Source organism: Protopterus annectens, chromosome 1.part1 (assembly GCF_019279795.1).
Source record: "Protopterus annectens isolate FY-2018-M chromosome 1.part1, PAN1.0, whole genome shotgun sequence".
Taxonomy (NCBI): Eukaryota; Metazoa; Chordata; order Ceratodontiformes; family Protopteridae; genus Protopterus; species Protopterus annectens.
The window spans coordinates 13812613-13840350 of record NC_056726.1 but is presented as its reverse complement, the minus strand read 5'-3'; the positions used below and the strand labels follow the sequence as shown (position 1 = coordinate 13840350).

Genomic DNA, 27738 nt, shown 5'->3' with positions numbered 1-27738 from the left:
ATTTCGCTTGCTGAACAAACTTGTTCATAAGGCTGAGGATCTAAAATTGGTCTCAAGTCCCCCATCTTTTTGGCATCAAAAAGAACCTTGAGTAAAATCTGAATCCTATCTGGTCTGGTGGAACTTCTTGGAAGGCTATTTTTTTCTAGAAGCTTTTGACTCTCTAAGGCTACTTGGTCTCTCTGAATGGGATGTACATTTGGGAGTTTTCATTATGATCTTGGAAAAAGAGTGAAGAGGATATGGTAACCACTGGCAATAATTCTTTGCACACAAGTATCTGAAGTTATCTGTCACCAGACTGTTGCGTACAGTGAAAATCTTCCCCTAGTAGGGCTGCCCAGAGAAAGAATCTTTGGACCCCTGATTTTGTAGGCCACCTCTGCCTCTGGGTTGACATCTTCCATTAGAGTCCCCCCCCCCCAACCTGAGGGGAGCCTCTACCATGTGTGTCCTGAAAAGGCCCTTGGGATTTTCTGAAACATATCTTGCCACTCCTCTGATTACTACAGTAGGACTGTTGGGGAGTAGGTAAATGTATGCCCACTGCAGATAGGGTCTTTCCATCCTTCTCAGACATGGCTAGAGTTTCTATGAATTTGGGGCCGAATAAAGAAGATCCATCAAAAGGAGCATTGACAAAGGAAGACTTGAATGGTTCTGCAAACTTACACAGGCGCATCCAGGTGTGTTGTCTTATGGCAACGCCTGAACCAGTTGACCTGGTCACCCCTTTGGCTGCACGCACAATGAGCCTCATGGACGAGCTGGAAATAGACTCCAGGGTGGCAAGCTCAGAGGTCACTTTGCCCTGGACTTCTTCACACACAGCTCCTGCTAGGGTATCTGATAGCTCCTTGATCAGGTCCCTCTGCAGCCTAGTGAAATGTGCCAAAAAATTCAAAGACCTTATTGTGAAGGTCGATGAAGCGTATACCTGCTTTCTGAATCTGTCCACTGCCCCGGACTCTCGGTTGGGGGGATGAACAGGGGAACTCTCCTCAGTAGTTCATTTTTGTTGGCCACTAACACCACTATGGCATCTACTGCTAACCCTTTTGCCCACTGCTGGTGGCCCTCAGGAACAGATAGTATTTTGTCAGATCTCCGGGGAATTAGCTCTGTGGAATGAGAAGCCTTTCAAGCCTGCTGTGCAATAAATTTAATAAGCTTGTCAGTGGAAGGGGTCACCCAAGAAGTAGATGGGTAGGCACCGAAGGCTTGAAAGTACACTGACTCTTCAGAGTTAGGGTCTTTGGGCTTTCAGTTACCCCTTTGTTTGAGGATCTCTAGGACATCTCGGAAGAAGACGTCTTCCAGGGTGACCGGGGGGGATCCTCCTCATCATCAAAATCTGTTTCTTCTTTCACTTTTGCTTCTGGGGAGGCTCTTCAGTGGGAATCTCAGAGGAGGACTCAGAAGAAGAGGGGCCCTTTGCAGGGGGATCTTGCAGCCTAGGTGCCTGCTGTCCAGGCATGGAGTTTGGTGGCAGCTCTGTGCAAGGAGTCTGGGAATAAAATTCTGACACAGAAGGGGCCAGCTGAAAGCCTGCAGTGGCCAATGCCCTCTCCATTGCCTGGAAGGCAGGCCCCCTGAAGAGGGATGGCAGCCCAGAACCGAGAAAGACAACCTTGGAACTGAGGTCACACCCTACTCCGAGAGACCTACTTCTGAAGCATGAGCTGAGGAATAGCCCACAGCTGCCGAGGTTCCCAGAGTTAAGGATGACTCCGAATAAAAGGATGGAGCCAATCAGAAACCCTCAAACCCAACAGTGGACCCCCAGGAGTCTGCCAGTTTTGAAAGAACCAAAGAAGTCAGAGCAGATCGTGGAACAGAAGGGGTAAAGACTGTTGGCACCAGAGCAGCTGGAACTTGGGGACCAGAGTGGGAAGCTCTAAGCCATCGCAGGAGGTTAGAGAAGGAAGATTTGGTGGAGTCCTGGGAGAAAACTCCCCCAACTCCAGAGGGGAGAGGGGTCTAGGAGTAGAGAGAAAGACCCCTAGTCACTAGGAGTTGATCCACCAACCTCATGACATCTACTTTAGTGAGACTCCTGAAGGAACAGACAGATAACCCAGAAGGGGATTCTGGCCTTTTCTAGGAAAGGACTGGGAAGCTGCCCCATGAAGGGGTCAATAGAGGGTGAATACCTTGTCCTGGGTATAAATATTAACTCTGATTTTGGCACCGATGAGGTTTGCAATGTCTGCTGTGGAGCAACAGGAGAGGTCGGCATCGACCAGGAAACTGAAGAATTCGGTACCGACGAGACCGGCATCGAGGTTTGTGGTGCTGAAATGGATGGTGCCAAGGGGAATGTCTGTTCTGAAGGTCTCAGAACCTTAGCCTTTGGGTTCCATAGAAGGTTTATGCTTTTTAGCCACTGTTCCAAAGGAGAAGCAGGCACCTAGTGGCTTGTCTTGGTACCAGAGTCTGTTTTAGAGGGCAACATATTGGCCTTGGATAAGGCTTCTTTGAAGGATGACTTAATTAGCCCTTTTAATATTAATTTATTAGTTTGTTTGACCACGGGCCGGTTACTGAATCCCTGGCAGACAGTACATGCCTAGTCCAGATGAGCTGGGCGCAAACAATATACACAGGAAGAGGGTCCATCAGAGTTGGCCATCTTCCATCCACAATCCTGGCACTGTTTAAAACCCGTAGTTGCCTTTTGATTTTTCAGCCATGTTGACAAACGCAAATAGAAAAACACAGGTCAACAAGCAGAAACACCCATACACACACAAAGGAGAAAGAAAAAAAAAAACTACTAACAATGGTAGATAAGGTTACCAAAATATTGGTAAAAGGGAAAGAGATTACCAACTACAGTAACTGAGAGCTATTAAAGAGGTAGAGAAAGAAAGATGAGGAGGGGGGTACTACCAACAATGGTAGGGCAGAATACCATAAAGTATGGAAGAGAAAGCAGTCACTCTACCAGAAAGATGGGCAGAGACAAAGAAATGACATATATATATATATATATATATATATATATATATATATACACATATATATATATATATATATATATACAGAAAAAGAGGATTAGCTATTAATAACCAAATAAATATTTGCTTAGCTGCACTAGAAAATGGCTGACACATCTTGTGACAAGAGCAGCAAATGAGATCTGAGGTAATATGGAGAGGGGTATTGTGGATAGAGTCTTAGCTCGAGTGCTTTTGGCTGGCACAAACTGTGTAATGGCTGAGCTGGTTCCAAGGATCAGAACAGAGTACCATAAGGTCAAGGATAAATGAAAATTGACAACATCAGATCAAAAATTATGTACTTACCCTAATGATAGATCCCTGTTGTCTGCTCTGTCCTTCCTCAAGTGAATGGAAGGCTTACAAAAGTAAATGGAAAAGGTTTTCCAAATTTTAAGGGTTACTGTATCCAACTAGGATCTAACTTTGGCCACTTTCAGACTTTTGATTCAAGACTCAGGCTCCTCCCCTTACCTATAATTCCCCTCAGAGTATGACCACACCCTAAAATAAACATGTTACACTTTTTTGCACAGTAAATACAACTTCCCCCTCTACTCCACAACCCTCCACTGCTAATTCTCCCCCTATTTTTCAGCTAAAACCAGTCTCAACTTCCTACATTAAAAAGCTTCTTTCCAAACTTAAGCCATGCTCCATTTCCCCCGACAATATTCGCTCACTCTTCCTCAAGCACACTGCAGACGGTATCTCCATCCCCATCAGCATTCTCATAAATAGATCCATTCAGGAATCTTACATCCCCAAATTATGGAGAGCCGCCTACATCTTGCCCCTCCACAAAGGAGGCAAAAACAATAGCATTTCTAACTTCAGACCAATAGCCACTCTTTCCCCAATTTCAAAAGTACTTGAAAAATGCGTCCTCCTGCAACTCATGCCCCACCTCCTCAATAACCAACTCCTCACCCCTATACAACATGGCTTCCGTCCTGGCCATAGTACTACAACTGCTCTCCTCTCTTTCTTAAACATTGTTAGTCACTCCTGTGACGCTGGAGAAATTGTCTCCACTGTCCTTCTTGATCTATCCAAGGCATTCGACACTGTATCACATACCCATCTTCTCAATCACCTTTCTAACCTCAATCTCTCCTTAGATACCCTTTCATGGCTCAAAAGTTATCTTTCTGACAGATCCCAAGCTGTGAAATGGCAAACTGGTACTTCAACCTTCCTACCTACACCTACACCTTCCCCAGGGATCTATACTCGGACCTATGCTCTCTAACATATGCATCAATAATTTTCACACTGCAATTCCAAATGCTCAAATAGTGCAATATGCTGATGACTCCACATTAGTCTGCTCTGCCCTTAGCCTTCCTGAGCTCCAGACTAAAACCTAATTGACCTTCACAACTACAGAGAACTGGATGCTTCAAAATCATCTCTCCCTTAATGCCAATAAATCCAAAATCCTTATTTTTTCCCCCACAAAAGTCCATCCTCTTGACAAGCAATCATTCAAGATCACCAGCCATACTCACTCCTCTATAAAAGTTGTTCCTTCTGCCAAACTTCTTGATATTACCATTGATGAACATCTGAAATTTGATACACATATTCAACTGAATATAAAAAAAAAAAACATCAGAAACTCGGTATGCTATATAGAAACGCTCACTTTCTCTCTCCTGCTACAAGGCAAACCCTCACCTACACCTACCTACTACCTTCCCTATTATATGGTGCTCCACTTCTAACTAACCTCTCAGCCTCCATCTCCTCAAAATTAGAAAGCTGCTACAACAAAATCGCCAAATTTGCTACTAAATCTACTCACTGCACCCACCATTGCACCTCTCTCCACAGTCTAGTGTGGCTTGAGCTTCCTAATCATCTAGGCTACCTTCAACTTACTACAGCCCACAAACTAATCTTTAAACCTACTGTATGCCCTGCTCTAATACCTTGCCTTTCTACACACCATTCAGACCCCTAAGATCAGCCCAACAAAATCTACTTTCTGTACACAAACCTAAACGACCCCCTGGCCAATTTCTCCTTTCCTACTCATTGGCCAAAAAATGTAACTCTCTCCCACCCCTGCTTAGAATCACTACAAACTCTGAACAATTTAAATCCCTACTCTACTCCCACCTCTCCCAAAACTGGAAATGTAATTGTACCCTTCCGACCTAAATCCCTCTTTTGTCTCCTAGACATGTTCTCCTTCAAACACCTCTACTTTCTGCTATTTCTACAGCTTCCCCCTCTACTTCAACTGTATATTGAATTTTTCTCCCCAGTGTACTTATTATTTAAATACTGTACACAGGCTCCCATCTCTACTCTGTGCAAACGGCTCTACATGCAAATTGCTTTCTGAATTTGATTGCAAAAATTATACTATTCATATATTTCATATGTATGTGTTCTTTTGTATTATTCTATGAATAATTCGTACAAACGTATGATTATATGCTTACTTGTTTTAATTTCTGTAATTGTTTTTATTGTTGCTTGTTTTAATTTCTGTAATTGTTTTTATTATGGAGCTTTTCTCCCCGGGCCTCCACTGAAAATGAGCCTTTTGGGCCCAGTGGACCTCCCCGGTTATCAAACTGGAAATAAATAAATAAATAATAAATAAAATATATCACAAACATGGCAATAACACCTAAAATACAGAGCCTGAAGAGAACCTGGCCAAGTCACTGCAGTCACTCCAGAAACAATGAAATGTGACATCTGGAAGAGGGAAGAAGGCTGAGGAAGGCCAGAAGCAGACAACACGGATCTATTGCTATGGTGAATACATACTTTTCATATCTGATGTCTCTTCTGTCTGTTCCTCAATGGATGGAGCACAGTCCAATGCTACCATAAATATTGGGAGACCTCATGGAAGACAGGATAGTGAACCATTGGACCTGGACTGTAAATCCAATTTATATTGAGATATGAAGATACAGACATTCAACCAAGTGGCTGCACCACAAATGTTATCAATTAATACTTTATAAAAAAAAAAAAAGGCAGTCAAAGCAGCAACTGACTTAGTACATTGAGCCTTAAGAGATACAAAGACAAACCTTTCTCCTTGTAGAAATGGGAAATACATTCAGATAACCAGCGAAAAACAGCTTCTTTGGACACCTTTGCCCAATTTTGCAGTGGAAAAGGACATAAACAACTACACGGTATTTCTTACATGGTTAATACGATGCAAGTAGAACCTGAGATGATGCACATCCAAAAGATGTAACATACACTCCCCTTTATTGGTAAAACAAGGAAATAATACAAAAAGGTTCATATAAGTCTGGTTGAGTAATAATTCAGAAACCACTCTAGAGAGAAAAGATGGATTTGTTTTCAAAGTCGCTCTGTTTTTGTGGAAGACCAAGTAAGGAGCCTTACAAGAAAGGGTGTGAAGTTCTAATACTCTTCATGCAGAAGTAACTGCCACTAGAATTTATTTTTCCCATGAAAGGCATTTCAAATCAGCTGTAGTTGCATGTTAAAATTAGGTCTCATTAAGGCCTGCAGAGGAATGGTAAGGAGTATCTCTAAGCGGGAGGGGGGACCAGCAGGAAGGCATTCCTTAAGAAGGCCTTCTTCAATGACGCAATGGGAAAAAAGACGTTATTTACTCACCATAATGTTCCATGTGTATTGTCATTCTTACCAGGATGGGTTTAGATCCAACACTCAGATCCGACTTGGCCTTTATACACAAGCTCAAGGTCTTCCCCTAGCTCGTGGCTAAACCCTATCCCAGCATGCACTAGGAAAGCTCCCCAGATCTTGTTTGCAACTATAATAAGAGTAATAAGATAAAAGGTAGCCTAATAATTCAGAGTGCAATAAAGAAGACCACAGAATAATGATATCGAATTGTACCAACTCGGTCTTCCAGGAGTAAAAATGGCAGGGGAAGGAGGGTGGGATGTAAGAATGAAGGCGAAGATGGACAACACACATGGAACATTATGGTGAGTACATAATGTCTTTATATGTTGTTGTCCTATCTCGCCTTCATTCTTACCAGGATGGGACAGCGTCCCTAGCACTATCTTTCTTGGCTGCCTCAAGGGAGAATATTCTTCAGAGCCATGGAACCAAAGGAGGCCCTGTTCCTGGAGGCCAAATCGACTTTGTAATGCATGATAAAGGTATGTGGTCTTGCCCATGTTGCAGCAGCACAAATGGTATCAATTGGTAGTCTAGCCTGGAAGGCGGAAGAGGTTGCTATGTCCTCATGTACTTATCCTCCATAATTTCTCCTACTTCCCTGTCCTCCATAATTTCTCCTACTTCCCTGTGTTACACACCTTTCATAACCTTTTTATACACCTTTCATAACTTTTTTATATCATTTCAAAGGCACATTCATACCCATTTTACTAATATTGAATGATCTATCTCTTTCCCTCCCTTGGTCATAATACTGTATTTTACCTTATTAAACTCAGTACTCAAAATCTGTATATTTTTAGTCCTGTATAACTTAAGTTGATGAAGAAATTCTTATTTACTTTACATATTGCATGTATCTTTTTTGTATTGTCTTGATTTTATCTAGTTTAAAAGTAGAGCTTTTTTCCCCGGGCCTCTACTGAAAATGGACATGTATCCAGTTAGACTAGCCCGGTCAACAAATGTAAAATAAAATAAATAAAATAAATTGCAGAATGGGCTTTAACTCTATGGGGGAGATCTCTGTTTTGAGATTTATAAATGAAGGTTATACAATCTGAAACCCATTTTGATAGTGTCACTTTAGAGACTGAAGTACCTTTCTCTGAATCTGAAAAGGATATAAATAGCTGGTCAGATTTTCTGAAGCTCTTGGTCCTGTGTAAGTAGAAATGTAATTGTCTGTGCACATCCAGCTGATGTAACATGTATTCTGCCTTATTCCTGTAATTTGGATAAAAGACTGGTAGCTCCATAGATTGGTTCAAATTTGGCTGTGAACATACTTTCGGCAAGAAGGAAGGGTTTGTTCAAAAGGATACCCTATCTCGGTGAAAAAGCAAGTGGGAGGCTTTAATGACAAGGCTTGCAGCTCTGACACCCTCCTAGCAGAAATAGTTTTCCATGTCAAAAACTCAAGATGATGCTGGCTCAAAGGGGGAAACTTAAACGAGATAGGAAGAAATTTAAGTCCCATGGTGCTGGGGGTCCCTGACAGGTGGACACAGTAATAAAGTACCTTTAAAAAACACTTTGCATAACCTATGGCACATAAAGTTGAGGCCAGACTCACCTATATGAAAAACTAGATATCGCTGCTAGTTGAACTCTAATGGTAGCTGTAGCTGCACAGTCACTGAATAATTTGATAGGAATTCTAGAATGGAATTTACTGGGAGAGCAAAAAGAGATCAATGTGGTTACGAGAAGCCCATAATGAAAATCTTTTCCATATGCTTCTATATATCTTTCTCGTAGAAGCCTTATGAGAAGAAATTAGGATGTGCTTAACTGATGAAGAGAGGTTAGGAAGCCTGGCTATGGTCAAATCGGAGCAACCAAGCTGTCAAATTGAGGGTCTGAAGGGAAGGATAGAGCATTCCTGACACGAGTCAAAAGGTCTGGAACTGGTTCCAGAATCCAAGGCTCTTCCTGAAGATGAGGCCACAGGAAGGAGAACCAGATTTGACAAGGTAATGACAAGATATGGGGCGATGAGCATTAAGTCCCTTCCCAAGTAAATGGCTTTCTGAAGAACTCTGGGTATTAAAGGAAAAGGAAGTAAAGCGTAAGGGAGACCCGAGGGCCATTCATGTACAAGTGCATCCCTAGGTGACTCCCCTGGAGGAGGGATAAGGGCAAGGTAGTTGTTGCATTTGGCATTCATGTATGTCTCAAAAAGATCGCAGCAAGACTGACCCCATTTGCAGAAAATCTTGTCCACTATTTCCTGTTTTAGGGACCACTCGTGAGGCATCAGAGTCACTCTGCTGAGTCTGTCTGTTATCATGTTGGATTTCCGCGGTATGTGTGTTGCTATCAGAAAGTGTTGGGAGGAGGCTGCCCACTGCCACACTCTCAGGGCCTCCAGACAAAGGGGGTAAGATCTGGGTCATCTTTGTTTGCTTATGTACCATACAACTGACATGTTGTCTGTCTGTACTGCAATAATTTCTAGTGGAAGGGAGTCCTGGAATGCTTGCAACACCAGAAGCACCGCTGTCATCTCTAGGACACTGATGTGCAACTATGCCTCGTGATCCTGCCAGGTGCCTTGGACCGTCTTTCCCAGATAATGGCTTCCCCCTACCCTATCTGAAAGGAACAACAAAGGTCTTTTTTGCAAGATTCTGTTAACATTATTTTGTGGGACATCAACAATTCCTACAGCAACCACTGAGTGGACAGTAGCCACTAAAAAATTCTTATGTGTAAGCATGCTAATGGGATCAAGGTTATTGCTGCTGCCATGGTCCCCAAAACTTTTAGGACTATCCTTGCTTGTGCTTTTTTCTTTGTAAGAAGATTTTGAATCTGACGTCATAGGACTTGAACCCTTTCTGGAGGAAGTTTGGCCATCATACTTGTTGTATCCAATTCTGCTCCTATAAATACTACATGCTGAGAAGGCAGCAAGGCAGATTTCTCATAGTTCACTGTAATTCCTAGGTGAGAGCAGAGCTGCAAAGCGGTGTCTCTCCCTTTTATTAGTAGATGCTCAGTGGTGGCAGTTAGGAGCCAGTTGTCTTAAGTATGGAAACACCCAGAATCCTAGATGCCTCAAGTGAGCCATGACTACTGCCATACATTTGGTGAACACTCTGGAGCTGTAGTGAGACCAAAGGGCAGAGCTTGAAACTGGTAGTGACAGTCTCCCAGCTGAAAATGCAGGTGTCTCTTGGATCGTCTGTCCAAACTTACATGGTAGTATGCATCCTGGAGGTCTATCGAGCACATCCAATCGTCTTGTCCCAGAAAAGAGAGTACTGACTGTAGCGTCACCATACAGCACTTGGACTTTTTTACTGATTTGTTTAGATTGCGGAGATCCAGAATTGGTCTCCAGTCTGCTGTTTTCTTTGGAACTAAAATGAATCTTGAGTAAGTTCCAGATCCTATTTGGTCTGTGGGGACTGTTTGGATGACTTTTGTCTAGCAATTTTTGAATTTCTAATGTTGCCTGTTCCCTTTGACTGAGTGGAACGTCTGGGAACTTTTTTATGTTTGGGACGGGAAGGAAAAGGGTATGGAGTAACCTCTGGATATGATGCTTTGTATCCACTTGTCTTTTATTTGTAGCCAGGCTTGTGGGTACAAAGATAAGCGGCCCCCAACTGCCTCCAGAGATGGACAGACAAGCCTCCCTTTAGGAGCGCTGAAAGGGCTTACCAAAGAAAGATTCTCTGCCACCCTGATTCTGCGGACCCCCTCTGCCACATGGTCAGCGTCTTCCATTACTACTTCTCCCTCTGCCCCTGGGGGAAGATTCACCACGTGTGTCCTGAAAAGCTCTCTGGGATTTTCAAAACCACATTTTGCCACTACCTTTCTGACCTTTGGGATAAGGTATGGTAGGCATGGAAAAACTGACTTCTATGGCAGACAAAGAGTCTTTCCTTCTAGCTCACATCTGGTTAGTGTGTTCTTAACTTTGGGCCCAAACAGAGACGCTGCCATCAAATGGGGCATTCACAAAGGAAGATTTAAAGGGCTCCACAAGATCACACAAAAGCATCTAAAAACGTCTCCTAAGGGAAATTCCTGAACCCACTGCGCTACCGCTACTCGGTCCATCCGCTGCATAAGAAATCAGTCTCATGGAAGAGATGACAACTGAATTTAAGGTAGAGAGCTGAAAGGAAACTTTCTCCAAAACCCCTTCAGCTACTGAAACTTGGAGAGTATCTCCTAACTCCTTCAGGAGATCTCTGCAATCTAGTAAAGTGGGTCAGGTAACTCAGCAATCTGAGAGAAAAATGTCACTGAAGAAAAAATGCACTTTCCATATCTGTCCATCGTACGTGACTTCTTGTTTGGTGGATGGACAGAAGAAGATGTCTTTGAGAGCTCCTTCTTGGTGGCTACTGCCACCACCATAGTGTCTACTGGGACCCCCTTAGTTAAAAAGGTTTTGTCTGAAGGGGACGTGATGAACTTATTTGGCCTTCGAGGAACAGGTTCCACTGAATCTGGAGACACCCACACCTTCCGAGAAACTAGATTCAGAAGTTCGTCGAAAGATGGAGACACCCAAGTGGAGGAAGGGTGAGATCCAAAAGCCTTCAGGTAGACGAACTCCCTGCTGAAGGGTTGGTGGACTTCCAGCTGCCTCTTTGCTTAAGTATTTCTAAGATGTCTCCAAAGGAGACATCATCAGGAGGTGACCGTAGGGACCCCTCAGCTTCATTGAGGTCTGTATCAGAAGTGATGGACTCCTTTGGGGGAGTCTAATTGCTTCCTCTTACATAAACTCTTCTGTGGGACCTCTTCAGAGGGGTACTCTGGAAAGGTTTCAGAAGGGAGGGTACCCTGTGGGGCATCCTGAGGCCTACAATCTCCACGTCCCTGTGGATGCAAGAGTATAGAGGCAGACACTGCTGCTTTTGGGGGAAGACCATCCACAGATGACAGAGGAACTGCCTGTGGAGACAGTACTCTCATCACCTTTATTAATTGAATATTATACATTTTTGTTACTAATTTCATATATTTTATTAATTTTTTCCCCTCCTTTGTTCAGGTCAATTGTACATACTGTATATAAAGATTTATAATACTTGTTTATTGATGATTGTATTGTTAAACATTATATTATTTGGAAAAAAAAAATATTTGAAAAAAAAAAAAAGTCTCCCTGCACCTGATCCGAGGAAATCCCTGGATCCAAAGAAGTCGAGGGAACCCCCGGAATTAAGGATGATGGCCCCGAGGCTGAGGTAGGAGCCAAGCTGACTCAAGCTGATGCATCGGCTCCTAGACTCCTTGAGCTTTGATGGAGCCGAGGATGTCGAAGCAATGGTCGGATCTGAAGATCCCATAACAGATCATTGGTCCGATGGTCCCACTAATAACAGCTCAGGACATTCCAACTCCGAATTATGAGGTCGAACTGGAGGAGGAATCAGAGCAGAGGGGGAGGATGTGGTCAGATCCAAAGCCCTCGGGGTTGGATCTGATAAACAGTCTGGCCAGTGCCGGTGTCCTTAATAGCCTCTGTACCACTTGATCCAAGTCATCAGATAGGCTCCTGGAAGACCGAGTGGAGGGGGCTGGAGACTTGGAAGGTTGAAGAATAGGAGATCTTAGAGTAGGGGAGAATGGCTCCAAGACAGGAGACCGGCTCCGCAACTCAAATGCTACCAGCACCAAGAATGATGGGGCCAGAGCTGTGGATTTTTCGGTTCCGCCAGACTTGGGATCTGGTGTTGAAATTTTGGCAATGGACCACTAGAACAGGAAGATCTCTTCCCAGACTTGTCAGATTTTGAAGATGATGATTGGTCAGACTTTGATAAACCCGGGCCTTCTTGTATTGCTTCTTAGAAGGGGGGGGGGGGGTTTAAGAGACCTCTCAGTATCAATTTGTTTTTCCTCTTCAGGAGAGCCCTGTGATTAAAGGAATGACAAATGGAACAAGACTCCTGGAGAGGGACAGCTCCTAAGCAATAGAGACAAACTGTGTGTCTGTCAGAAGACATCCTGAAAAAGAGTAGTAACAAGGGAAGCTAGAAAAAAAATGTTATCAACAACAACAACAAGCTAACAGTAGAAGTTAACTATAAAAAAGGGGATATAGAAGATGAAAGGGAGGTCACAGCCCTCTAACTTAAATGGGCTATTCCCGGGAGACAGAAAGGAAAAGAGGTAGTCCTCTAACTTAAACGGACTAAGGGTATGGCAGTTCTCTAAAGTAAATGAACTGACCTTAACAATTTATAAAATGAGAAAAAAACAAGCGAATGAATAACCCTCTAACTTAAATGGACTACAGAGAGTCCTAAGAAAGAGCCCGGGAAAGGGACAATAAGGCCTAAGTGGAAGATGATGGCCCACAGCAGAACAAAGAGGAAAGAATTAACTAGCGCCAAAAAACAAGCTTTCAAGATCAATAATACAACAAGAAAAAGCAATTTCCAACAACAGTGATATAAGAAGAATATACTTAGCCAGAGCCAGTAGAACGAGCACCCAATCTGGTTTAGCAGCAAACGAGATCTGGGGAGCTTTCCTAGTACATGCTGGGATAGGGTTTAGCCACGAGCTAGTCAAAGAACTCGAGTTTGTGTATAAAGGCCGAGTTGTATCCTAGGGTCAGATCCGAACCCATCCTAGTAAGAATGAAGGAAAGATAGGACAACAACACATCTGATTTTTCCCAGTGTGAAAACTGGAGACTGTTGCCAACTGGACTTTGACAGCAGATTAACTAAAACCACTACGAAAAAGGGAGGCCAAAACGTCTAAGACAGCCAGGAGTGGAGTAGAAAAAGGATCTGTATTTCTAATGGAAGCCTAAATCAAAAACCTTTTCCATTTGCTTTTGCAAACTCTTCCATCTGTTGAGGGACAACATTGGATCTAAAAAGTAATTGTCCAGAATACACACAAAATATGTTCTGTAAAGAGCTGCCCAAAATTCAGCCACTTACTAGTGATTGGTAAGAAGAGTCCACTTTGAGATAGCATCACTAGTTTGTAGCATGATCAAGAGGAATGACAATGCCGCTAATGAAATTTTGCACAGGCCTCGACTAATGGATGTAAAAATACTTATTTTGTTATTACTGATAGAATAATGTCTCTCAAACTCTATTTTCATTATACAATACACACCACAATCACTGATACATGGAATAATACTATCTGAATGGCATTATCTATCTTGCTGCTGAGTGCAAAGATTAAGGACTCCATTGTAATAATCTAAACTTCCCCCTTGCCCCCAAAAAATGAAGCATTCTTTTATATTATGAAATATACTATTATGCAAGCAAATATAAACAAAACATTACCTCAGCAAGCAACGTCAAGGCATGGACACTATAAACAGATGGCGTGATGTTCATTGCTTCTAGTACTGAAGACAGCATAATATCTAGATTAAAGAAAAAAAGAATTTAGATAAGGTTTAACCTTAACATAAACATTTGCTTCACAACACAGAACTTATGAAATAACATCTGTGCTACATATAATTGTTATACAAAAATAACAAATACAAATGAAAGGATCCAAACAACTGATAACTTAAAAGGGACTGAAACCATGTACTATGAATAACAGTACCTACCATAATTCCAGATCTTCTACTGCATCTCAGTCAACATTGCCAGTCTTGTACAAAACTGTCATCCAATCAGAGGGAGCTGCCTTCCAGAAATTGTCAGCTATGTTTATTGGTTCCATTTTCTTACCTTTGATGTCCCTTGTGTAGTCAAAGAATGAGAAACAAATGGGTGGGATAGACCATCTCAGTTCTTTCTAGCTTACCATAAAGAAGAAACTCGAGTAAGTGAAGAATCCAACCCAACAGGAAACATATGAGGAATCATCTGAAAAAAGAAGCCATCTCGGATCCAAGAAGATGGTAGGGCATTTACCTTGCTGCCACAAACTCCCTTTAAGGTGATTTTCCAGTGTTTTCAAATCTTACCTTTGCAACATATTATGTGGTGTAAAAACTGCCGAACAGCACCTCTGCTCATTAAGGAGCATTTTCTTCTTGTATATCATTTTCATATGCTGATGTCTCTGAAGAAAAAAACAGCAGACTAACCTCAGTGGTGTCAAAGCAGGAAAATATTTTGCTATGTCCATAGACTTTAATGGGTGCACCACTGTGCATTCATGAAGGTGCCCCGTTAAAGTCTGTGGACACAACACACACTACCCCCAGGTAACTTGATGGCAAGAAATACTATTTTTATGTGGGCTGTGGTTTAATAAAAAGTTTACAAAGCTTTTTAGTTAAAAAAAAAAACTTCCCAAATGCATACATACAGATAGGTGGAAAATTGCTTAGTGCCATTTGACTCATCAAATGTCACAATGTACAGAGTAACATCGGAAAAATCATTTTAACAGTAAGATTAACAGTTGTGCTAAGTAACTAAGCTGTCTCCTAAAAAGGTCTCCTGGTTAGCAGTATCATTCTCATGCAGACTGAGTTGTTTTCTAAACAAAAGATGTCAAGAGACATACACAGTCTACACACACATCAGCTTCAGAAACCACATACTGGCTGCCTGGTCCAAGGCTAATTTGGTGGGTATTGATGCCTTGAAGCAATCACTAGACCATTCGCTGTGTGAACAGACTGTAAATTGAAGGGGAGGGGTGGTATGACAAAGGCAGTAAATATCTAACTGTGCAAGAGGCTTCAACTGTGTGTGTGTGTGTGTGTGTGTGTGTGTGTGTGTGTGTGTGTGTGTGTGTGTGTGTGTGTGTGTGTGTGGTGGTACTGACACCCTGTTATGGTCACTAATGGGTTGGGGCGCTGTCATCACTTAGTGTTTTAGCAAGTTGGCTGGTATGCTTTTAAAAAAAGGGTAAGCTACTACAGCCATCCCCTTTTTGGTCTGACATGTCATAAGTAATCTATGCAAAGAAAAGGAGGAGGGGAAAAAGCATTTTTTTCTGAATTTTCTATTTAAAAAGGAATTGAATTTTGAAGGCTCAAGTTGCTGGACTGAGGTTAACTTACAACTACATGGGCCATATCAATAACCCAAATAAGTCTCAGGAACTGAGAGACAGTGACAAAACATGTCATAACAGCTAAGACGTTTGCAGAAATCTGTAGCAGAACTCAAGAAAAGGTAATTTCCAACATGACTGGTACTGGTGGACATCACGGAAAGTTTTGTGCTCTTACATTTTAATGTTTTTTTAAGATTTTGGTGATAAAACTCTGAATCTGCTGTTATTTAGTAGTCTGTGCATTTATAGCACTGCAGCATATTTTCTACTGCTGAAATAAGCTTTATTTACTTCTTTAACTTTTGTTGTTTTCTGTATCATTGTCTATGAGTGGAAGGATATCCGCTGCAGCATTATCTTTCTTTTAACTTAATTTGGCCACTGCTGGGGAACAAATACACACACACACACAAACACACACATACATATATCATAGGAGGTTGGCTAGGCTAATGGCCCTGGGGCCCTTACAAGCCTAGCCAAGAGTTTAACCCCAAAAAGAAACATTAGTCAGCACCTGCCGCCCCTGTCAGCGAGGTACACAGGTGGAACCCCTGGGACAAATTTGTGGTTTCCCATCCACCCATCAAGGCTGCACTTGAAGAGGATCAGTGAGGTGCTCTGTTTGATGTGTATAGGAAGTCTATTCCAGAGATGGGGCAGCCTCTGGGAGACAAGCCTGTCTCTCCAGCAGGTTTTGTTGATGTTCCATACTAAATTTAGGCTTTTTGAGCGGGTAATGTGTGAGGAGTTAAGACTTATGCATGTGGAGCATTTCTAGTAGGGCAAGGTCCCAGATTGGCTTGTAGGTGAGACACAAACCACCCCTGAGCAATCTGTACCATACCAAGTAGAGTGATAGTGATTTGAGCCTGTTTGCATAGGACAGGTGTCAGAGGCCATGGATTCTCTTTGTGAGGTATTTCAGTGGCCTTTCCAGTTGGTGCAGATGCTTGCAGAGGTACATATCATATGGGGCATTATATTCAATTACTGGTCTAATGAGTGAGGAGTATACAGAGATAATAACCTTGTTTTTTCTGGATGCAATCCCTTTACTTATGAGATGAACCAAGTAAAAGGCTTTTCTGACCACTGCCACTACATGATGGTTGAATGTGAGGTTGTTATCAACCTGAGTGCTCAGGTCTCTCACCACAGGTTGTGTGCTTAGGGGGTTCCTGTTGATGTGGTAATCAGTAGGGGCCATGTTTTTGCCGAATGGTATAATGAAACATTTTTTTTTGCATTTTGCTTGAGGCCATGACTTTGGTACCAGTCATTAGTTGCTGTGAGTCCCTCTTGCAGTATGTTAACATCATTTGGGGAGTCAATGACAGCACCTAACCTACAGTCGTCTGCAAACTTAGTCAGCCACAGGTCTTTTGTCTATGTCTGGACCTCTGAGAAGTAGATGCCAAAAAGCAGGGGTCCCAGGACAGATACCTGGGAAAATCCACTAGTGACAGGTCTGCTATCAAAAGTGGAGGTGCCTATTTTGACTTTGAGGGTCCTGTCAGTGAGCCAGTTGGCCACCCACCTGATGAGATAGGGGTTTATGCCAAGTTGTGTTAGCTTTTCAATGATGCCCGAGTGGGGGATTATGTCAAAGGCCTTCACCAAGTCAAGATAAGCTGTATGCACTAATTTTCCCTCATCCGGGGCCTTGGTGGCAGTCTCAAAGAAGTCAACCAGGTTCAACAGGCAAGATCTGCCCTTGACGAAGCCGAACTGGGTGGGGTAAAGTGCTTGGAAATCGCCTATGTTCTTGTTTATGAGATCCATAATAATACACTCCCTGGCTTTGTGAGATTGCCAGCCCAGCTATCTAGAAATTTTGAATAATTCTATGTCATTTGTGACTATTGATATGATTTATACAGTATGTTATTTACTGAGCTTCAATACTGTAACCACAGCATACCCTGCTGGAACATAGAAGATTAACTTACAAAACTTGAAGAAAGTAAGTTGAAATTAAGTGCATTACGATGTGCTATAAAAGTTAGTTTCAATACAGCAAGAAGACAGGATGTCTAGAGCTAGAAGTTTTTTTCTATTGTCTTGAGAGAAGTAAATACCAAGTCTAAAATGTAAAAGTGTTTAATTGTTTTATGACTTCCAGTTCTGAGCAAACATCTGAGAGATGTGTATTTTTCACAAAGAAATGTGAAATTCTGTAAAATTTCTGTTAGCCTGGGAAATGAAGGCAGGTGACAAAGAGTGATATCATCCATGCTGACCCAACAGTAATGTCTAATATTAATTTAAGAACTCTCTCAGAGAGAGACTTTGCATTTTGTATCTTGTCTTGGACCTAGAAACATCCACTCAGCACTTCTGCCTGTGTGTTGTCTGTAAGACTTACGGCATAGTAGGGAATATAGTAAAGATTAGTTTAATTGTTTTCTGTATTTATTTGAGACTGTCCTGTAATGTTGTTTTAAAATATTTCCTGTGATTTTGAACTCTGAACTGTGTTTGTTATTGAGTATTGTTTTGTTCTTTTATTATTAAATATATTTAAACTTATCTTTGTGGCTGATATTTGTGAGACATATTTAAGCTCATAGAGTACTTGCATATGTATTTAATGACACTGTACAGGCCACAACTAAATAGCCTTGCAAGTCTTGGACACGACTACCATTTGGATAACAGTAACATTACATAATGGGATTGGTTACCCTTTGTAAGGCCCTTATAGTTGCTGATAAGGAGGGGTTGGTGGCAGTGATAGCTTTCTTATACTCTGACTGTTAAAAAGTCACTGTCAGCGAAAAGTCCACACTATGTAAAAAAGTATCACACCAACTCCGTTTGCTGCTCCAAATGGATAAATTCTCTTGCAGCTCCACAATACAGTTTAAAATACTTTAAAATACTTTATTTACGAGCGAATGTATAAAAGGTTTAGCGCTTTCATCTACCTCAAAGTAGACTTCTTCAGAACACACGCTCTTATAAAATGCATGCTTTTATACTTGCTCCTACCCAAGTTTTACAAATCATATAATTGCTTCATTAAACCAATTAATCATTTAAAGTGCTCACAATTATATTTCCTATAACAACACATCCTAATATGAACCTTTATATTGTTGTCCTATCTTTCTTTGTACATATAATTTTTTTTTTGTTATAGCTATCCACTTTAGTGACAATATGGTGGGTAAAGATGAGAAAATGTTTAAGAAGAAAAGTACATCCCCCCCCCCTATGAATAATATTCTGGCAACATATGAAAAAGTTGTAACAGAAGAGATGTATAGTCTCGGTAATAAATATAAAAAACACAAAAGGCAGTACAATTTAAATAAAAGAGAATACCAAGTATTGAAAGAAATACAAAGGAATGAAGGTATATGTGTTATGAAGCCGGACAAAGGGGGAGGTGTAGTGTTATATGAAGCATCTGAGTGTGTTAACAAATTAAATACAATTTTATTGAATTCTGGGAACTATGAAGTATCATCAATCAATGAGGTCAACATTGGGAATCACAAGATAGATTTATACTTGGAAGAATTTTTATTGGATGGTAGAATTGACATAGATATGTACAACTATCTAAAAGTTGAATATCCTATTACAGGTACCATTGTGGGAATATCAAAGGTACACAAAGACATGATTGACCCCCTTTTCGACCTATTATATCAGCAAATAAATCTAAGACTTTTCCAATCGGGGCAGTCATAGATACATGGGTAAAGTCCATATATAGAAAAATTCCACACATTGTTATAGATTCTTGGGATTTTTTAGCAAGACTTACCCCTAATATATTATTCACAGTAGATGTAGTGGACCTATTTTCGTGCATTCCCCAAGAGGATGGAATGAAAAGATTTGCAAATAGTATTGACAAGTACACTGACCTTTCATGGGACATTATTTCAGTCATATTGGATTTTATGGATATTTTATGGATATTGTGTTAAAACACAACTATATATATTTTGAGGGATAATATTATAGGCAGTGTAGGGGGGTGGCAATGGGAGTGGCTTGCGCTCCAATTTTTGCAAATTTAGTCCTATTAGACTGGGAAACTGAGTACATTTTGGACACCAGTTGGAGAGACAGCATCATGAGTTATGTAAGGTTTTTGGATGATATATTCATCTTATGGAATGGAAATATAGAACAATTACAATCCTTCTTTGATTATTTGAACACTACTGGTGAATACTTGAAATTCACATATAGCATGGATAGGAATAAAATATCTTATTTAGACACATATATTATTGTAGAAAATGGTAAATTCAAGTCTAGAATATACAAAAAAGATACTTTTAGCAACTCATATTTACAGTATTCGAGTTGTCATCCCTATAGTCAAAAACGGAGCATCATTAAAGGGCAGTACATCAGAGTTGCAAGAATGACTTCAGAGTTTGCAGATATGTTAGAAGAGTTAGATAAAATAGGGAATATGTTTAAAGAAAGGGGTTACCCACTGAAATTAATAGAAGATACTAAAGAATACTTAAAAAGTGAATGGGGCAAAAGATACAAACCCCTATTGGGTGCTGGTGTGGGAGGAGCCCCCAATATGAACAACAGTATGAATAACAATACAATCATGGATACTGATGGAGTTGGTAAAACCAACTTTCGGAGAGCCTGTATTTTTAAATACGGACCCCATGTAAAACAAGTACAAAATATTGTGGAGGCCAATTGGAACATAATGAAAACAGGAGATACAGTGTTCAAAAAGGTAGGAGAACATCCGGTATTTGTTTACAAAACTGGAAAGAATTTGAAATTAGAATTGGAGAACAAAATACCGAAAGGAAATGGAAAAGGAAAAGATGGGGGTACACGGAAATGTGGACAGTGCAATCAGTGTAGAGAGATCTTGCCAATACCATCTCTGACATTGGATGATATAAACAGAATGGAGGCTACATTTAGAAAGGGTAATTGCCATACCCGACATGTTATATATTTAGCTAAGTGCACAAAATGCCTGTGTTTCTATATAGGTAAGACAGACAGGTGCCTGAAGAACAGAATATATGATCACGGGTATTGTATAAGGAAAAAAGATACAAAAAATGCTTTATATAGACACTTAGCAGATAGTACCAACTGTGACACCTTCAAATTTGGGATATTAGAGCACATAAAAACTAATCCCAGGGGAGGTGACATACGAAAGAGACTAGGGGAAAGGGAGACCAGATGGCAAATTATGCTAAATGCCTCAGCATACCCTGGACTAAATAAAAGCATTTCGATAAAGCCTATTTTAGAGAATACACATTAAATAGTATGTATTTTTCAACTGGAATATAAAATAATAGTGTGTTATTTAAGGTTTATTATAACAAAAAAAAATTTTTATATGTGTTTTATGTTTCATGTGTTTAAAACATTTCATAATGGTAATATGTTTACATAACATTTGATTCTATACCACTGAATGTGTTAGAAAATTAATTCATAGGACAACAATATAAAGGTTCATATTAGGATGTTTTCTTATACTCTGGGCAGAAGGGGGCATAGCTAGTAAACCTGTGCCAGCCTTCCCTAGGTGTGTGTGTGTGTGTGTGTGTGTGTGTGTGTGTGTGTGTGTGTGTATATATATGGGTTCATGTCAAACCCACGACATGTTCAAATATCGAAAGTCACTACACCGACACGAAACCATCGACATTTCAAAACATCGACAGTACAGGTATACGAAAGGACAGCGCTAACATGGGTCCTGCAAGGGGGAAGTAGTATGGGTACAGTATCATATCATATCCTTTACTTCCCCCTTGCAGGACCCATGTTAGCGCTGTCCTTTCGTATACCTGTACTGTCGATGTTTTGAAATGTGGATGGTTTTGTGTCGGTGTAGTGACTTTCGATATTTGAACATGTCGTGGGTTTGACATGAACCCATATATATATATAAAAATCAAATCTCAAAGAGTGTGTGTGTCAGCTACTTGGGCAGGGACACAAAACACTGGTTGGACAGAGGGGGTTGTTAGAGGTCTTGGCTTGACCCGTCAGCTGAGATCTTAACTCTACAGTTGTGCCAGTGGGGAGTCTTATTGGGGATCTGGAGAAAGAGGAAGAAACCAGCCCCAGACTGACTGTGAACTCTGTGTGCTCGTAAGGGAAATTGTGTATGTCCCTCACTGTTGCCAGTGGTGAGGATTGAGGCTCCTTGATTACTGGGCCAGTGCAGGGGCATCACAGGCTTTACAGATCAGACTTGTGGTAATGCAGCAATACTTTCCAGGGTCAGTAGTGGCACCACCTTTGTAACGGCAGTTCTTGACTGCTGGAATGAAGCCTGTACTTAGGCTGTGGTCGAATAGGGTGCTCAGTGGTGAAACCAGTTCTTGCTGAAGATGGTGCAGAATACAGCCTGAGATACTATCAGGTCCCATGTAAGCTGTGTTCTTTGCTTTGAATAGGGCCTTTAACACTTGATATACGAAGATGTGAGGTGCAGGGGTCTATATTAGAACATCAAAGTTTCAAAACTTTGAATGTTCTAATATCGAACCCTATTACGCAAAAGTTGAAAATATCGAAGCAACAGAAAACCAAATTTTTTCCGAGGGAAAGAATTTGGTTGCCCGTTTCTATTGCTTCGGTATTTTCAGCGCTGTGGTGGAAAGTTACGGGTTAGGTTCAGGTAAGTGTGCGATTGAGTGCAGGTTAGGGTAGTTAGGGTTAGGGTTAGGGTGCGGGTTAGGTATGTGTGCGATTGTGTGGACGTGAGGGTTAGGGCGGGTTAGGTGGGTTAGGGTGCGGGTTAGGTATGTGTGTGCTTGTGTGGACGTGAGGGTCAGGGCGAGTTAGGGTTAGGGCGCGGGTCAGGTAAGTGTGCGATAGTGAAGAACCTTAGGTTTAGGGTTTGGGTTAAGGTAAGTGGATAGTTAGTGGTGTGTATATAGTTTAGCGTAGGGTTAGGTGTAAGATTTTAGGTGTATGTGTGTGGATTGCTGTTTGTTTGGTGTGCTTGTGTTGTGTGTATGTGTTTTGGAACAACAAATTTTTTCCCTAGGAAAAAATTAGCTGTTCTGTATGTTCAATGTTTTTAGCTATCGCATAATAGGGTTCGATATTAGAACATTAGAAGTTTTGAAACTTCGATGTTCTAATATAGACCCAGATGCAGAACAAATATCGGGGATGTCGAAAGGGCCTTTGGGGGGTGGACAGGGAGTGAGGTTTGTGCTGAACTTATCTGCTAGCAGGTTGGTTAAGTCAACAGGATCAGTGTAAGTGATACTGTTAAGTACTAATTTGGAACAAACCTGGACTTTGCCATGGAGGTTCCTGATGTAACTGAAAACTTTGCGGTTTCCCTTTGTTTCGGAGGATAGTTTTGATTCATAATCCATGGGCTCCAACTTTAAAGAACTTGAGCAGAGCTCCATTAAAAAGACAGTTGGAGAGCAAAAAGCATCAGAGCATTTTTTTTCCCAGGAGGGAGGTAAGAGCCCTGAAGAACAGTATTGGGAAACAAACTGAACAGTTACTGTATACAACAAAAAAGTGAATAAATCAAGACCCTGGCAACACCAAAAAATACAAGCAAGAAAAAGGAGCTGAAGGGAGAGGAGGCTACTGTAACAGTGATCTGCTAGAATATCTACTGTTAATGGTAAGTTTCACTTATACAACTGTATTATTTTCAAACAGAGATCACTGTTGTAGTAGTAGCCTGAGATGTAAGGGCAGATTACTAACAAGTACATTGCCATCTTAATTGAACTTATAGGTTTCATAGGTTCATAGGTTCATACTAGGCTATCTGCCCTAGAGCATTTATAAGCCTAGCCAGAGTTGTGTGGCTTTCACCACCCCTTAGGTTGAAGAATACTATACCCATTAGTTTGCCGTGCCTCTGTCCAGCAGTGATACAGAGATGATCCCCGGGGTAAACCTACGATCTCCCATCCACTGGTCAAGATTCCTCTTGAACAGAGCCAGCGAGGTGCTCTGTCTCACATGGACCGGGATTCTGTTCCACAGCATAGGGAGTCTCTGGGTGATGAATCTGTCCCTCCAGCACGTCCTATTTATATCCGTGTTGAGGTTTAAGTCTCTTGCTCTTGTGGCTCTGGTGGATTTGGAGTTTTGAGGTGGAGCATGTCCATTAATTCCGGGTTGGACATGGCCTTGTATGTCAGGCACAGGTCACCTCTGAGCAGATGGTATGCGACTGAATAGAGCTGGAGTTTCTTCAGTCAGGCAGCATATGGCATATTTTTGAGCCCCTTTATCCTTTTGGTGAGGAACTTTTGGGGTCTTTCCAATTGCTGCAGGTGTCGGGTAAGATACATTCGAATGGGGCATTGTACTCAATCATTGGTCTGATAAGTGAAGAGTACAGGGGAACAATGACCTCCCTTGATCTGGATGTGAATCCCTTCATAATCAGGTGGGCAATGTAGAAGGTCCTCCTAACCACTTTGGCAATGTGAGTGTCAAAAGAAAGGTTACTGTCAACTTGGGTCCCCAGGTCCCTGATAACCTCTTCTGTGCTTAATGGATTGCCACCTATGTGGTAACTTGGGGTTACCTTGTTTTTACCAAAGGGTATGACTATACATTTTTTGGTGTTTAGCTTAAGGCCATGGCTCTGGCACCAGTTATCCGTTTCTATGAGACCTCTCTGAAGGATATCTGTGTCTGATGGATTTTCAACTATGGCGCCCAGTTTGCAGTCATCTGCAAACTTTGTCAGCCACAATCCTCCTATGTTTGCCTGCACTTCTGAAAAGTAGATGCCGAACAAGAGAGGGCCCAGGACTGAGCACTGTGGGACACCGCTTGTGACCGGCTTGGAGTCTGACATGGCACCAGCAACTCTAACCCTGTGGGTTCTGTCCTTGAGTCAGTTTGCAACCCATCTTGTGACATATGGGTTTACATTTAAGCTGGTGAGCTTTTCTATGATACCCGAGTGGGGTATTGTGTCGAAAGCTTTTGCAAGGTCAAGGTAGGCTGTGTGAACTGCCTTACCCTCATCAATGGCCTTGGTGACTGTTTCAAAAAAGTCAACCAAGTTCCAGAGGCATGATCTGCCCTTGACAAAACCGAATTGGGTAGGATCCAATGTCTGTAGGTCCCCTATGTCTTTATTTATGAGTTCCATTATGATCCTCTCCATAGCTTTGCAGACCAGGCTTGTTAAGCTTATGGGGCGGTAATTACCAGGGTCCATAGAAGCACCGCCTTTGTGGAGTGGGACCACAGTTGCCGTATGCCACTCTTTGGGTACGTATCCTGTGGTAAGGCTAAGATTAAACAGCAGCCTTATGTGTGGGTTTAGTTCCTCATTGAGTTCGTGTAGCACACAGCCGGGGACACCATCCGGTCCCATTGATGCTGTGTTTTTAGCTTTAGACAGAGCAGCTCTCACCTGGGCATTTGAGATGATTGGGAGGCTACACTCTGCTGGGATAGATATTTCTCCTTTTGGGGGGGAGGGAGAAATTTTCACTGAACCTGTCTGCCAGTATGTTTGCAATGTCTGTGGGTTCAGTGATTTTTGTATCATTTTGGACTAATTCTGAGCATATCTGGGAGTTTCCACCCAGATTTCTAACATAGCTAAAGAAGGCCTTATGATTGTCTTTTTGAGTCCTTGGCGATTTTTCTCTCAAAGTTGGCCTTGGATGATTTTATGAGTGATCGTAGTTTTTTTACTAGTATTGATCAGAGATGTCTTCCCTTTTAGGGATTTTGCTCTATCTTGTAGTAGCTTTCTCCTCTTGTTGTAAAGTTTGTTTATGGCTGGGGTCCACCAGATCGGGCGCTTGCCTTTGGTGGAAAGGGTCTTGATTTTATTTGGGATTGCTTGATCCATGCAATCCTGGAGGTGCTCGTAGAAAGCATCTGTAAGGGATTCAGCAGCGTGGGTTGTGGTTTCCAATGGCTCAGGGGCCTTGAAGGATACCACACCAGTCTTAAGAAGTGTGAAGTTGGCTTTTGAGAAGTTCTTCACTGTGGTCTTTTTTGTTGGGGGTGGGGGCGGGATGTGGATCTCCAGTGAGATTAGTTTATGGTCTGATCTCACCAATGAGGGATATACTTCTGGTGTGGAGCATTTTGTCCCCATGTTTGTGATGATCAGGTCTAGTATATTTTCACCTCTTGTGGGAATGGTGACAAGTTGTTCCATAGCATTTGAGTTTATGAACTCCAGGAACCTTTGGGCTAGGGTATTGGGGCTTGAATAATGTTCCCAGTCTATGTTTGGGTAGTTGAAGTCACCCAATCTGATGGTGTTTGGAGAGACATTTATACTCTCCAGTGTCTTCAGGAAGGCTGTGTGGGGTTCCTGAGTTTGAGAGGGTGGCCTGTAACATGCTACAAACTGTAGAGCAGTTTTGCCTATGGTTAATTGCACCTGAATGGTGTCTGATGCTTCGTGAGTTGCCACCAGCCTGGAGGTGTGGGTATCCTTGATGAATATGGATACACCCCCTCCTTTTGTGGTACGGTCCGGGTTTTGGGGCCGGAACGCATGATATGAGGTAAAACCTGATAGTGCCAGGGTGCTCTCAGGAGCCTTGAACCAGGTTTCAGTCACAGCACAGACATCGATGTTCTCCATACTGAGGAGGGCTTCGAGGCGTGCATCTTGAGATTTAGACTTCTGGCATTGAGCAGCATTACCCTTAATTTTTTTCCATTATTGTTTTCTAGGGCGGTGGGTTTAGAATTTGAGCCTTGTCTAAAAAGGCACTATGGGGGTGGCAAGAGCCTTTGCCAATATCCGAAACCCAGGGTGACAGGTGCAAGCCGTCCCTTGAAGCAGCGTGGCTTGTCAAGCATGTCATTCCAGGCAGACAGACATTGGATCCCCTTAGAATGACACCAGAAATTAAGCCAATTATTAAAACTGATCATTTTGTCTCTGTATTGTGGCATCATTCTTGGTGAAGGTAGGATACTGCTCAGGGTCAGGGTCATACCAGCCTGGGCTACATAATCTGAGAGCTCCTTTACGTCTCTTTTCATGTAGTCCAGGGAGGTACGTCTCAGGTCATTCACACCGGCATGGACAATGACTGAGTCATACTTGTACTTGCTGTGGAGTGACCTGAGTGCTTGTGTTATGTGGCGGATTCTAGCGCTCGACAGGCAACTTACTGTGACCCTCTCCTTGTTCAGTCTGGTGAGTGGGACGTCAGTGTGTCTGACTATGAAGTCACCTATGACAAGTGTGTCTGGCATTGTGTTTGGCCTTAAGGGCTGTGACTGATTTGCACACTGACTTTGTGATCTATGTGTTGCTTGTGTTATGTCATGAGGTGGCAGTTGTTTGGGTGTCTGCTTTGGAGGCCTCTGCTGTTTTGGTAGATTTTTGATCAGTGCCTCCGAGTATGTCTTTGTGTGTTTATGTGTTTGATTTGTAGTTGTGATAGTTCTATGTGAGACTGGGTTTATGGTGTGTGTGGTTACCTTTTCCTCCTGTCTGGTTTTGCCAGTCCTGAGTTGAAAGAGCTCAGCCTCCAGTTTGGCTATATAGTTGCATCTCTCGCATGTATTTGTGTTTTGTGGGAGGAGGAGAGGGTTGTCTGTGTACATGAGGCAATTGTAACATTGCCTCAATATTCCCAGATTCACCAGCTGAGCAGGAGAGGACGCTAGCAACTGACCCTTTGACATGCTAGAAGAAATGAAAAAGTTTGCTGTGTAACTGAGTCAGAAAGGACCTATAGGGAAGTGGGTACTCAAGGGGGTTTTGAGCTAGTGAAGTACTTTGTATAATATAGCTGTGCTTTACCTGACTAAAAAATGCTTTAGGAACAAGTGCTGAGCTTTACAGATAGAGAATAGACTGTTTAGATTACAAGTCGAGCAGTTCTAAGGGAAAAAATGAACAGCAGACTTTACGGAGCCAGAAATAGTTTAACCGGCGCTGCCCGATGGTGCTCTAGTGGCAACTCCGCGCTAAATGCAGAAAAGGCAAAAAGTCAGTAGTACAGGCTAGCACATTTTAGTGGGCAGCCAAACAATTACATTAAACAGCAAACAAACACTTTTTGACTTGAATTAGACTAATTTCGACTAAAATGTACTTTTAAGTGCAGATAATAAAAAATGCAGT

The 27738-nt window shown here is 42.0% G+C and overlaps 1 protein-coding gene across 1 annotated transcript in view; it reads right to left on the bottom strand.

Annotated features, from left to right (window-relative positions):
• DOP1A (DOP1 leucine zipper like protein A) overlaps window positions 1-27738 on the bottom strand; it is a 2183138-nt gene that overhangs the window by 348397 nt on the left and 1807003 nt on the right. The window contains exon 29 of the mRNA XM_044073353.1: window positions 13961-14043. Within this exon, the coding sequence (XP_043929288.1) occupies window positions 13961-14043 (83 nt within the window). The remainder of the gene's footprint in view (window positions 1-13960; window positions 14044-27738) is intronic.